Source organism: Balaenoptera borealis (genome assembly GCF_965194805.1).
Source record: "Balaenoptera borealis genome assembly, chromosome: 14".
In the NCBI taxonomy this organism is placed as follows: domain Eukaryota; kingdom Metazoa; phylum Chordata; class Mammalia; order Artiodactyla; family Balaenopteridae; genus Balaenoptera; species Balaenoptera borealis.
The window spans coordinates 63,664,663-63,679,268 of NC_138875.1; the positions used below are offsets into that span (position 1 = coordinate 63,664,663).

The following is a 14,606-nucleotide window of genomic DNA, read 5'->3' on the forward strand; positions in this document are numbered from 1 at the left end:
AGATCCCGCATGCCTCAACAAAGATCCCACGTGCTGCAACTAAGACCCAACACGGCCAAAATAAATAAATAAATAAATAATAAATCTAAAAAAAAACTATCATAAAAACAAACAATAACGACCAAGATATCTTGCACAAGTATCCTGTGTAAAATAAAGAAGCAACCACCTGGTCCCACTTTTTTCTAAATTATTGATTTGATGACTTAACTTTTAAAAAATAACTTTCATTTCCTTTGGAATTACTAAATATGAAGCATTAATGAGGGTCTGATCCAAATAGCAATATCCACTTTTGTCACAAAAGTTCCGTCAGCCTGACAGAAACCTGTGCTTCACAAACCACCAGCTTTATGGATGTTCCAAATGATGCAAAAGTACATCCACAGTCTGGATGAAGTGCAGTGAAAACCAGTCAGGACTGTGCCTCAGAATGGATCTGTAACTTTAGAAACTGGAGGCCCAAACACAAGGCATCTAAACGTAGAGACAAAACCATCATCAAAGAGCTTCATTTGACCAAACAGAGAACTTCTTGTTAGAAGATGAAAGATCTCTGCAAACTTTTCCAGAGAGAAGCAACAACAAAGCTTCGTTTAAAATAAAATGTATGGACTTCCCTGGTGGCGCAGTGGTTAAGAATCTGCCTGCCAATGCAGGGGACACGGGTTCGAGCCCTGCTCTGGGAAGATCCCACATGCTGCGGACCAACTAAAACTAAACCCGTGCGCCACAACTACTGAGCCTGTGCTCTAGAGCCCGCAAGCCACAACTACTGAGCTCACGCGCCACAACTACTGAAGCCCGTGCGCCTAGAGCCCATGCTCCGCAACAAGAGAAGCCACCACAACGAGAAGCCCACTCACCGCAATGAAGAGTAGCCCCCGCTCGCCGCAACTAGAGAAAGCCCGTGCGCAGCGATAAAGACCCAATGCCGCCAAAAATATAATATAAATTAATTAAAAAATAAATAAAAAAATAAAATCTATGAGGACACACAATTTAGATCTCCCTGAAATAAAATGTTTCAAAAGCCTGAGATCTTCATCACTGCGTTAACTAAATACAGAATGGCATTTTGCTCTGTGGTGCTGAGAGGCAGTAATGCTAGTTGTCCCTCAAGTTACAAACTATGTTTTCCCTTTTCTTTTAATAGTAAGTAGGCAACAAGCAAATAACAGAGAACTTTTTCCAGCTAAAACCAAATAAACTAAACCCAGCCTCTAGTCAGTTGAATTGAAAACCTGTATTTAACACAATCAACTCCAACATCACAATAAAATCATCTCACAGTGAAAGATACACTGCCATTCAAACATACACTAATATTTTCTAAGTATCACTTCCCTTAGAACAAATCAACTTTCAATTTCTCAAGCATTAAGGATTTAACAAAACATTAGGGACTGTTCTGGCAAGCAACACATCCTACTTAATATAACTTAGTTATGTGATGCTGTAACAGAACTGGACCAGTGGTCATGGTGGAGCAGTAGAGCTGGGTCTGGGAACCAAATTTCCATGCTGACAAAGAGCCAAAGGCAGGCAGTGATGGATAAGGTATACGACTTTAAAGTGGACAGTCCCACCACATTTACACACAGGCATTCACAGAAAAAAGAGGGGGAAGGACAAAACCAAGAAAGGTGCACTCAACAGGGGACAGCAGAACGTCACCACAACTGCATCAGTGCAGACACCACCGAAAACGTCCTAAGTCTAATTAATGTTACTAGGTTATTTGAAGGTCTGTTTTTTTGGTTATAGAACTCTTTTACTGAAGGCAAGGAAAAGTAAAAGGAACAAAAGTACTCTTTTTAATAGTCCAAATAAGAATCTCATATTCAATTATTAAAAACTTAGATTTCTCCCTGAGGCCAGGAGGCTGAATGCTTATTAAAGGCAACCTAGCGAAGGCAAAAGAAACATGGAAGAAACTCATCATCATCCACAACACCGAATCAGAAAAATCCTAAACAGCTCAAAAAAGAAAATTCAATATGTAGAAAACTATTCATTAAATAGAAGAACTGAGTGCCTATGAAATTTTTATGCAAAATGGTACATGATTTTAGGCTCTGTTAAAAAACTAAGGGCAATTCTGAAGATTTCTATAAATATTTTTTATACATGTCCAGAAAATGTCATTAATCAACAAAAAGATAATTCCATAAAATGCACATATAAGAATCTCTGCAAAGAAAGGGACAATTCTTAAAGAAAATGATACACAGTGAAGAAGGAAATAACTGAATAACAAGAACTAAACAGAAAGATGAAAAGAAACAGAACAGCATCAATTACACAAGGTTAAAAAAAAAATCCTTTTATTAAATAGAACTTTTGTAAAGAAACATTTCTAATCCCGTGTTTCCCAAGAATAAGAATAGTCTCCATTCCATCATCTTTTAATTTAATAAATGATAAGCTTTTTCCAATGAGTGAGCTTTACATTAAAATATTTAAAACCTTACTATCAAACCATTAAATATAACCAAAAACTGAAAATCAGTGGACTTCTGGAAAGTATAAAGTAATTCTAAACCCATTAGGGGAGTTTACAAAAACATCAAAGTGGTCTTCACTGTGCATCTCATTGCCTGCAGGATGGTGAGCATACTGTTCGTAGGTCACACCCAGGCCACAGCAAGAAAAGCCACACAGCACTCGGGACAGGCACACGCCGGCACACTCAGTTCTGCTGGTGGCTGAAACAAACTGGAAATCACTGGGAATATGTTTCTACGTGTACTTCTGCTCCTAAAACAGTGTGAATGATACAACTCACTTTAAAAGAAAGGAACAGTATTTAACAAGAAAGGTACATTTAGAAATTCTATGTTTTATAATACCTGGAGGCTAGGACCACTAAATTAACTTTTTAAAAAACATTTATTTTATTGTAGTAAAAAATACCTAACATGAGATATACCCTCTTAACAAGATTTTAAGTGCACAACAAATCAACTTCTGATCAGAACAAAAGACCTTACCTTGACATTCATCAGATGTAACATTAAAGCATAAGTCTGTAATTTGTTCATTTTTGTGTCTACAACAGATACAAGCCAGGCTTTGCAAAATCTTACTAATTTCCAACCAAAACCACACACATGGCAAAATAAGTTATCTTTTCATGTTGATAAACACTGTAAGAAACATATAAGTACAGAACTAACTCATGGTGCTGCCAAATCTCTGGAATCTATAATTTTATTCCTGTGCTATCCTATATGTTGATGGGACACAAGCATAGTGATTAAGGTTTGAAATCAGACTCTGAGTTATTTTGGGAAAAACTAAGTTATTTTGACTTATTCTTGCTTAATCTGTTTTCTCATTAATAAACTGGGAATAATTACACTACCTGCTTCATAGGTTGCTGTGAGAACTAAATGAGATGATACAGTTATAAAAATTTTAGCATAATACCTGCTGCACACAGTAAGCAAATGTTAGATATTGTTATTAAAATGTGGAAAATTGCTATGAAAAATAGTCATCCTCTATCAATTGAAGACATTAAAGCACTTAAAAAACTACTTAAAGGCTTTCATTAGTACAATTAACATTCTGATAAAACAGGGAAAGGCGCCAATCAAGCAAAAACTTACTTTATGGCTGCATAATAAAACGTTCCAAACCAAACACCAGAAGTTATTAGATGCACTGGAATCAAAACTTTTCCATATTGTCTAAATGTTTTCTTAAATCGTTGATAAAGACTAATTGATCTGTCTTGTAAAGGATCAGGTTCTTCCTTTTTTTCAGAGGGAGTTCCTGGGGATGCAGCACTGGATGACAGAACCCTCTTGGATAAGATATCCTGCTCCCACTGTTTATGAAGGACCCTTGGTTGGGGTGGGTGAGCAATGAATGGCTTCCTTTCCTTTGCAAAACACTGGGCAGCACGTAAGTGCAGCCATCGTTTCTGAGGGCCCTGTACCCAAACCACGCTGGATTCCGAGGTATACAAAAGTAATGGTCCCTTCATGTTTTGACAGTGTCCCAAATGACCAGCTTTATCTGGTTCCATGCATGTCCTATGTGCCAGTCGGAATACAGTCTTTGGTACGTTCCACTGCATTTTGAAGAACGGAGATTGATGGATTTCAGCTTCTATAGAGACTAGATTAAAAAAAATTAGATTATACATAGATTTCCATTATAAACCAATCTACTTAAACATATATCGTTAACTATTAGGAAGTAAAAGGACAGACATTGTTACCAAATCCACAGAAATTAATGTTAAGGTATACAGTTCTACCATACCACAATTTTAGAATTTCATTAAAACACATCATTTAGGGCTTTCCTGGTGGCGCAGTAGTTGAGAATCTGCCTGCCAATGCAGGGGACACGGGTTCGAGCCCTGGTCTGGGAAGATCCCACATGCCGCGGAGCAACTAGGCCCATGAGCCATAATTACTGAGCCCGCGCGTCTGGAGCCTGTGCTCCGCAACAAGAGAGGCTGCGACAGTGAGAGGCCCGCGCACCGCGATGAAGAGTGGCCCCCGCTTGCCGCAACTAGAGAAAGCCCTCGCACAGAAACGAAGACCCAACACAGCAAGGAAGGAAGGAAGGAAGGAAGGAAGGAAGGAAGGAAGGAAGGAAGGAAGGAAGGAAAGAAAGAAAGAAAGAAAATAAACAAACCCAAAGTTTAAATACAATGCGGTATTGGTAACTATAGTCACCATGCTGTACATTAAAAAAAAACACACACACACATCATTTAAATATGATATAGTAAACCAGTCCAACAGACATCATGGACGGTAAGATTTTGGGCCTATTTTATTGCTACAAAAGGGATATTTGTAGAGCTTCTGTCATTCTACAAAGAAGCAGTGTAGTATAACAGAAAAATCAGATCTGGAAGCTAAAGAGCTGGGCCCTAATGTTTTGGGGTCATAATTCTGTGCAACTGTCTTTTAGATTTGAAGCCTAAACCCACTAGTAAAACACAGATTACTTCATAGGTTTTTACAGGAATTATATGAAATTTATGATGAAAAAGTGCTTTTGTAAACTAACAAGCATCATATAAGTGTTAGTTATTAAAATATTAGGGTCTGATGAATAGTTGACATCAATATCATTTATTCTATAATGCCTTTAGACTAAATTATATAAAATTGTAAATTACATATGTTATTAACTGGTGAGAACAGACTTTTCCAGATAGCTAAAACTTCGTTAAAAAGACAGGATAGTATAATTTTAAAAAAACATGGACTTTGAAATAAGGTGGGCCCAACTGAGTTAATAGTGGTATTATTTTGAGCAAATTACTTAGTCTCTCTAGACACAAAGTTTCCCCACTGGTAAAATAGAATTATTGTATGCATTATTATATAGCAAATCAGTTCGCTTCCCTCAACATCAGGCAGTGCCCCCTAACCCCTAATCTTCACCGGCACCTTGCGCCAGCTACCTCTCCAATTCTAATACATTGAAAATAGATGATCTTATTTTTTATAAACTGTGTACTTAATAAGAATCACAAGTTTTGAGTTAGCACCTCAGTAAATTAGCACTCCAACAAATACAGATACACCACTTTACATGAATGTTTGTTACCTGGGATACAAAGCTGTCATTTAAAAACAACTACTAACAAACTGTCTCCTTATAAAATTAATCTCAGACTCATCCCTTCCTAATTAATAATTAACTTAGCTTCTATCAGGCTCTCACAGATGATCCAACAACACAAGGCAAATGAGCTGTGAAATGAAACTGCAAATCTTGCAAAACAAACAGGATCCCAGGAAGCCTTTAAAGGTGATAATGGAGATGGCTGCATCAAAGCAAAGCCAGTGAAAAGTGACAGAAGACTTAGACCAGTTAATAACCAAAGAGAAAAGCTACAGGGTAATGACATGTACTTCAAATAAAGAATGATTTAAACACTAAATGACTAAGAAAGGCCATTCAGAGAAATGATTAACTCCGTAATTATTTTTACAAAACTGACTTATTTTTTTGTTGTGAGTCAGACAGTAAGTAAAAGATATCTTATTGTGCTCTCCTACCACCTCTATCTATTTTATCTATAAATCCATGCCATGCCTACGCCAAGGGGAAAAAACATCAACTGGTTATTTATTCTAAGAATTAGCTCAGTTGGAATTATAACCTAAAATCTGTCAAATATAAAAATTCATTTAGAAACTTTTACTATGAATTTTTTGGTCTCTATTTTAGTTGAATTTATTTTGAGGCTTTTCTCCAGCACCATTCGTTACCTTTGAATGATTCCTGTCCCTGGCGTTAGTACAGGTGTTCTCTTAACTCAAAAGGCTTTCTTTTTCTCTTTTAAACTTATTTCCTTTACAGGGCAGTTTCCCAGGAGGTGAAGTTCCCAGAAGTCTAACTTTCAGATAACTGGATTATTATGTGTTTGTGTTAGTGAATAAAAAGAAAAAGGATTTTTTAAAAAGCCTCTTTCCAAGCTTCCAGTTTGCATCCTTTCCCCCGGTTTCAACTATTCCCCTCCCATTTTTAAAAACATCTTTATTGATATAATTCACATATTATACAAGTCACTTATTCAAGGTGTAAAATTCACTGATCTTTAGTATATTCACAGTTGTACAAACATCGCCACAATCTAAATTTAGAACATTTTCATCACCCCCAAAAGAAACTCCACATCTATTGCAGTCACTGCCCATTCCCTCACCCTCCCAGTCCCAGGCAACCACTAGTGTACTTTCTGTCTCTACACTTGTCTATTCTGGACACCTCATATAAATGGAATCACAGTATGTTATCTTTTGATCTGAATCATGGGGAGCTAGGGATGTTGTGGGGGGAGTGGAGGTGGTTTGAAAATAGATTCCTGGACTCTCTTAGACCTAATCAGAATGTCCTGCAGTCAAGTCACACCCGACAATATGAACTTAAGAACCATTTCTCTAAGCCCATCAAATGGCTTCAGTGCCAGATGCAGCATGGCAGCAAAAATATCATCCATCATCACCATCATCATCATCATAATGGTAAGATGTTTTTGATTTTGAGCCCTTACTATGTGGTTGGTGCTTTACAAACATTTTACATGTATTAACTCGTTTTATTCTCGTAACAACCCTATGAAGGAGGGACTATTGTCATCACTTTACATTTGAGGACACTGAACCAGAGAGAGGAAATAGCTTGCCCAATGTCACTCAACTGCTGAGTGGAGGAACTGGGATTCAAACCTAGTTTAATCCCAGGCCCATACTGGGTCACTAAGCTAACATGGCCACTTCTAGAAAGAAGAGACAGTGCCAATTTTCAGCAAACCAAGACATATAAGACACATGGTCAAAGCTCCCTAAGGAAACATAGGGCCCAAAAAATGAGTCAAGTTTTACATTAAAAACTAAAATTAAATCAATTTAAATTTAACTGGCAATGGGTGGGTGATGGCTAGACTCCCAAAGGTATCCAATCACAATACTGGTGACATACACATTAAGACTCATACGATTTCAAGGAACAAACCTACTTCAGATAAGTGCAAATAAAAGTAGAGGGCAGGCAGAGACTGAGTAGTATATTCAATATTCTGGAGTGAACAGGCTTCAGGAACATAAAATGACAAAGTAGAAATTTTCTTGTCTCACAGCTAGCACCTATGTATAATGGCCTCAGCTCATTGGCAGCTTCCATTTCTTGATTTTACTAGTCTGCTCATATTTTCCATTAAAGATAAAAGTTTCTGGTTACTGGCCAATAATGGAGGTGCCATTCCTCATAAGCCCTACCCAGATCAAGTCAGCTATATCTGGACAGGTGGGCCTGAAGAAGTTGTGAACTAACAGGACCCTAAAATATTTCTGATACACATGCAGAATCTGGAGAACTTAATCTTGAATTTCTTCCAGTAAAATACAGTAATTCCAGTAATAAATATTTAAATCATGAGACTTAGCTTATTTCCTACAGAACGGTGACACGTTATTTTCTTGCTCCAGCAGCATGAAACTTTCATGTCTAGAGATGAGGGCACTGTTCCGAATTGCTTAGAATAATTTCTAAGTAAAGCTTGGTTCTTTTAATGACCTACTTAATTTTAGTGAGCAGGCTATAGCGTCTAACTTAAAATGGAAAGCTTGGAATCTGAGAGGTCAGACTGCCTGGGTTCAAATTCTGAAAACCTTATTTATAAACTATGTAACCTTTGGACAAGTTTATTAGCCTCCCTATGCCTTGGTTTCCAATTTGTAAAATGGAGTTAATAATAGAACTTACTTCATAGGGTTGTTGTAAGGATAAAATGAATGAATACATGTAAAAGGTTTAGAAAATACCTAGCATGCAGCAAGTGCTCAGGATATGTTACAAGTTATTATTATAAGTAAGCAAGATAGCCTATTGCCCTTATTTGCAGTGGTAAAGCCTGAGGATCAGCGCTTGAGCCAAAAGGAGATTCTATAGGATAAACAGTTGCTTAGGATGGGTCTGGCCCAAAATTTAAAATTTATATGAAACTGTAATTAATCAATTCCCTAATACCTAACCTTTCAGAGATAGGGCTCAGGACCAGGCATGAGGAAGCAGTAACACACATGTGTGAAAGTCAGGAGCCTCTCACGTAGTCCTGAGGCAGAGCAAAGTAAAGTGAAGACACAGTGGTCAAGAGTAAAGGCATAGGGGGTTCCCTGGTGGCGCAGTGGTTAAGAACCCGCCTGCCAATGCAGGGACACGGGTTCGAGCCCTGGTCCAGGAAGATCCCACGTGCCGCGGAGCAACTAATCCCGTGCACCACAACTACTGAGCCTGCGAGCCACAACTACTGAGCCTGCGTGCCATAACTACTGAAGCCCGCGCGCCTAGAGCCCGTGCTCTGCAACAAGAGAAGCCACCACAATGAGAAGCCCACGCACCACAACAAAGAGTAGTCCCCACTTGCCGCAACTAGAGAGAGCCCGCATGCAGCAACAAAGACCCAACACAGACAAAAATAAATAAATAATAAATAATTTTTTTTAAAAAAGAGGAAGGGCATTAAGGAAGCAGTGGGAACCATGAGGGAGAGGGATAGGGATGGGGAGAGGGAGAGGGAGAGGGAGAGGGAGAGGGAGAGGGAGAGGGAGAGGGAGAGGGAGAGGGAGAGGGAGAGGGATAGGGATGGGGAGAGGGAGAGGGGAGCTGAGTTAAAGGAATGAAGGGGAGGGTAGATGGACTGGAAACAAGTGCCAGTAAGAAAGCACAAATATTAGAGTGCTGTTGGGATTCTAGGGCCACTATATCCTGAAATTCCAGTTCCATGAGGCCAAATGAGTTAGTTTATGAGACTCCTTTCCTCCCTCTATATCCTTACCATACCCATGCTGCTCAAGGTTATATGAGCATGTTTCTGTTCCTCACACCTGGAAGCCTAAAACATTCAAGCAGCACTAGAAATACAATAGCGGCAAAAATTAACTAATTTATACCCTGTTCTTACATAAAAAATAAAAAAAACAATGACTAAAAAGTTGGAGTTGAAGCAACAAATTTCAATAGCAAAACTTGGTTCTCTATTATGTGAATTCAAAGTAACTCTTTTGTCAAACAAATTCTTATTTGGAAGTCCAACAAAGGAAATAAATAGAAGCAAAGTTGCTCAGATTAAAGCAGGAGTGAGAGGAATGGAGCCTCTGGTTTGCTCCCACCTCCTCCAGCTCACAGGGCACAGCCACAGAAGCCCTAACAGTGAAAACAAAATCTCTGTGAATGTTGGTCCTACTTTGCCTAATTGCCAGTTCCCCACCAGTCACAACATAGGCACTTATTCCTACTGAAGCTCCTGAGCTCCACAGGCTAGATAAGAAACTCCAAAGAAAATTTATCAGATATTGGAATTTTCTTGGGGCCTGCCCACTAGCAGGACAACACAAGCTTCGCGACACCCCAAACCCCATACCCAACTGTGTCAGGAACCAGCCCCATCCACCAGCTATCTGACACTAGCTCTGAGACCCCTGGGCCCTGCAACCAGACTCCAGGACCTGGCTCTGTCTGCCAATAGGCTGGCACTAACCCCAGGACCTACCTTCACCCACTAGTGGGTGAGCAGCAGCCCCAGAGTCTCCTGGACCCTGACTCCGCTCATCAGTGAGCCAGCCCTAGCCCCGGGGCCCCCTGGGTTCTGCAGTCAGCCACCTTGTGACCTGGTCCTGCCAACCAGCAGCCAGCAGCCTCCACACAAGGCAGGGCCTGGCAACCAACCAGACCAGGGGCCAACCAAGCCTATCAGACTGCCCACATAGTCAGCCCACTACAACAGGAGGACCCATGCAGCCCTCATAGGCGGAAGCCCTAGAAGGTTAGGGTGATGAAAGGGAAGTGCACTGCTGGGACACAAAGGATGTCTCCTACAAAAGGCCACTTCTCCAAGGTCAGGAAATGTAACTAACTTATCAGTTACGTTACAACAAAAACAGCAACTTAGGCAAAATGAGGCAAGAGAGGAACACATTCCAAATGAAGGAACAAGATAAAACCCCAGAAGAAGAACTAAAAGTGGAGACAGGTTATCTACTTGACAAAGAGTTCAGGGCAGTTATCACAAAGATGATCAAATAACTCAGGAGAAGAATGGATGCACAGAGAGATAAGTTAGAAGCTTTAAAAAAGAATTAGAAAATATAAAGAACAACCAAACAAATGAAGAATACGATAACTGAAATGAAAAATACGCTAGAAGGAATCAACAGTATACTTAGTGATACAGAGGCATAGATCAACGAGCTGGAAGACAGAGTACTGGAAATCACTGTTCTGAACAGGAAATAGAAAAAACAATGAAAAGAAATGAGGACAGTTTAAGAGACCTCTGGGACAACATCAAGTGGACTAATATTCACATTATAGGGATCCCAGAAGGAGAAGAGAGAGAGAAAGGGGCTGAGAACATATCTAAGGAGGTAAAAGACCTGTACTTGAACACTGATGAAATAAACTGCAGATGACACAAACAAATGGAAAGATATACCACGTTCATAGATTGGAAAAATATTGTTAAAATGACCATACTACCCAAGGCGATCTTCAGATTCAATGCAATCTCTATCAAAATACCAAGGGCATTTTTCACAGAAATAGAAAAAATAATTTCAATATTTGTATGGAAACACAGAAGACCCCAAATACCCAAAACAATCTTGAGAAAGAACAGAGCTGGAGGAATCAGTCCCTGACTTCAGACTACAATAATCAATCAGTATGGTACTGGCACAAAAAGAGACACATAGATCAGTGGAACAAAATAGAGAGCCAGAAATAAACCCCTACACTTATGGTCAATTATTCTACAACAAAGAAGGCAAGAATATACAATGGAGAAAAGACAGTCTCTTTAATAAGTGGTGCTGGAAAACTGGACAGCTACATGTAAAAGAACTAGAACATTCTCTAACACCATATACAAAAATAAACTCAAAATGGATTAAATACCCAAATGTAAAACCAGACATTATAAACCTCTTAGAGGAAAACACAGGCAGAACACTCTTTGACATAAATTGCAGCATTATTTTTTTGGCTCCATCTCCTAAAGCACAGGAAATAAAAGCAAAATAAACAAATGGGATCTAATTAAACTTAAAGCTTTTGCACAGCAAAGGAAACCATAGGTAAAATGAACAAGACAACCTCCTGAATGGGAGAAAATATTTGCAAATGATGTGACCGATAAGGCGTTATATCCAAAATATATAAATAGCTCATAAGACTCAATATCAAACAACAACAAAAACTACCACAACCCAATTACAAAATGGGCACAAGACCTGAATAGACATTTTTCCAAAGAAGACATACAGATGGCCAACAGGCACATGAAAAGATGCTCAACACTGTTAATCTTCAGATAAATGCACAAAGGTTGGCGAGGATATGGAGAAAAGGGAACTCTTGTACGCGTGGTGGGAATGTAAATTGGTGCAGCCAATGTGGAAAACAGTATGGGAGGTTTCTCAAAAAAACTAAAATTGAACTACCATATGACCCAGCAATTCCACTCCTAAGTATATATCTGAAAAAATTGAAAACATGAAACATGAAAAATATTGAAAAAATTCAAAAAGATACATGCACCCCAACATTCACTGCAGCATTATTTACAATTGCTAAGATATGGAAGCAACCTAAATGTCTATCAACAGATGAGTGGATAAAGAAGATGTGGTATATATAAATGGATTACTACTCAGCCATAAAAAAAACAAAATTTTGTCATATGCAACAACATGGATGGACTTGCAGGATATCAGGTTAAGTGAAATAAGTCATAGAAAGACAAATACTGTATGGTATCACTTATATGTGGAATCTAAAAAGAACTAGTGAATATGACAAAAAAGAAACAGACTCACAGAGAACAAACTAGTGGTTACTAGTTGGGAGAGGGAAGGGAGGAGGGGAAAGACAGGGGTAGAGGATTAAGAGGTACAAACTACAATGGATAAAATAAATAAACTACAAGGATATCCTGTACAACACAGGGAATAAAGCAAATATTTTATAACAACTATAAATGGAATGTAACCTTAAAAATTGTGAATCACTATGTTGTACACCTAAAACTTACACACTACATCAACTATACCTCAATTTAAAAAAAAAAAGAAGGAAATCTTCCCATTTGCAACAACATGGATAAACCTTGAGGGCTTTATGTTAAACAAAGTAAGTCAGAAAGGAAAAGAAAAATATTGTATGATCTCACTTATATGTGGAACCTTAAAAACAACAACAACAAAAACCCAAACTCAAATTTGTACATACAGAGAATGGAGTGGTGGTTGCTGGGGAGGGCAGGGGGGTGAGGGAAGAAGGCATGGTGAAATGGATGAAGGTGTTCAAAAGGTACAAACTTCCAGTTATAAAATACATAAGTAGTCATGAGGATGCAACGCACAGCATGGTGACTATAATTAATATTGCACTGTATATTTGAAAGTTACTAGGAAAGTAGATCTTAAAAGTTCTTATCACAAGAAAAAAATTCTGTAACTATGTGAGATGATGGATATTAACTAGACTGTGGTGATCATTTTGCAATATATACAAATATCTGAATCATGTTATACACCTGAAACTAACACAATGTTACATGTCAATTATATCTCAATTGAAAAAAAAGATGTTCATGCTCATCAGCATTATGTCTCTAGAGAATTGCAAATTAAAACAAGGTACCACTACACATCTATTAGAATGACTAATATCCAAAACACTGACAACACCAAATGCTGCTGAGGTTGTGGAACAACAGCAACTGTCATTCACTGCTGGTGGGAATGCAAAATGGTACAGTCACTTTGGAAGACAGTTTGGCAGTTTTGTATAAGCTAAACATAGGCTTACAATGAGTCAGCAGTAGCACTCCTAGGTACTTAACCAAAATGAGCTGAAAATTTACGTCCACACAAAAACCTGAACACAAATGTTTACAGAAGCTTAATTCATAATTGCCAAAAACTGGACATAACCAAGAAGTCCTTGAATAGATGAGTGGATAAACAAACTGATATACTGTATGATTCCAACATTATGGAAGAGGTGTGACATTCTGGAAGAGGTGAAACTATAGAGATGGTAAAAAGATCAGTGGCTTCCAGGGTGGGGGAGGGAAGGGATGAACAGAAGGAGCACAGGGCATTTCTAGGGCAGTGAAACATTCTGTATGATACTGTAATGGTGGATAAATGTCATTATGCCATTGCTAAAACCCACAAAAATAAATATACAACACAAAGAGTGAGCCCTAATGTGAACTATGAACTTTAGTTAATAATGTATTGATGTTGTTCATCAATTCTAAAAAACGTACCACACTAATACAAGATGTCAATAATAGGGGAAACACTGTGTGGGTGGGTGGGGCGGATAAGACGGGATTCTCTGTACTATCTCTGCACCATGTTTCTATAAACCTAAACTTCGCTAAAACAGTCCATTCATTAATTTCTTTAAAGACAGTACACTGTGGCCTTACCCAATACAACTGATACATAGTATAACCTTAACTTGAAGCACAGGTATGAGGACAGGATAAATGTAGAACTCATCAGGTTGAAACATAATAAAAAGCATAAATGAAGGAAAGAATTGCCTCTACTTATACAAAGTCCTCAATTACCACCAAACAGGAGGAAATTCAAATTTTCTCCTTCCAACAGATTAATATTCTAATTTATTCATTTTGACCTCTCTCTTAATCACACCTTGACTGCTGTTTCAAATCAAATTTAGTTTGCTGTTTAGAAAAAGTAACAGTATGCAAATTTACTTGCAGCACTTTCTGGGCTATTACTTTCCTGCTCCCTAAGGCATTGGATGTCTTCAACTTAATTTCTATTATATAATCCATCTTCTTCAATCTACTCTGCTTTTAAGCTTTCTATTACCAAAATTGAGCCACTAAAGCTGTGGCAATGACGAAGCCATTGTTAAATTCCTAATCTTCAGAAAAGGTTAAATTATGCCCCCTAGTGAATTCCCAAGGAATTTCATTAATGAATCATTGATTTCCCCAACTTGTAAAGAAAATCAAAATTTCCAAAATTACTACACAAATATATTAATTTACACAAAATGTTTCTCTTTTTTATCTCTTTTCA

At 38.2% G+C, this 14,606-nt stretch overlaps 1 protein-coding gene across 4 annotated transcripts in view; it reads right to left on the minus strand.

The window, feature by feature from the left end:
• FAM210A (family with sequence similarity 210 member A) overlaps positions 1 to 14,606 on the minus strand; it is a 28,605-nt gene that overhangs the window by 5,995 nt on the left and 8,004 nt on the right. For all 4 annotated transcript variants that reach the window (XM_082355020.1, XM_082355019.1, XM_082355022.1 and 1 more), the window contains exon 2: positions 3,615 to 4,128. In XM_082355020.1, the coding sequence (XP_082211146.1) occupies positions 3,615 to 4,087 (473 nt within the window). In that variant the 5' untranslated portion in view covers positions 4,088 to 4,128. The remainder of the gene's footprint in view (positions 1 to 3,614; positions 4,129 to 14,606) is intronic.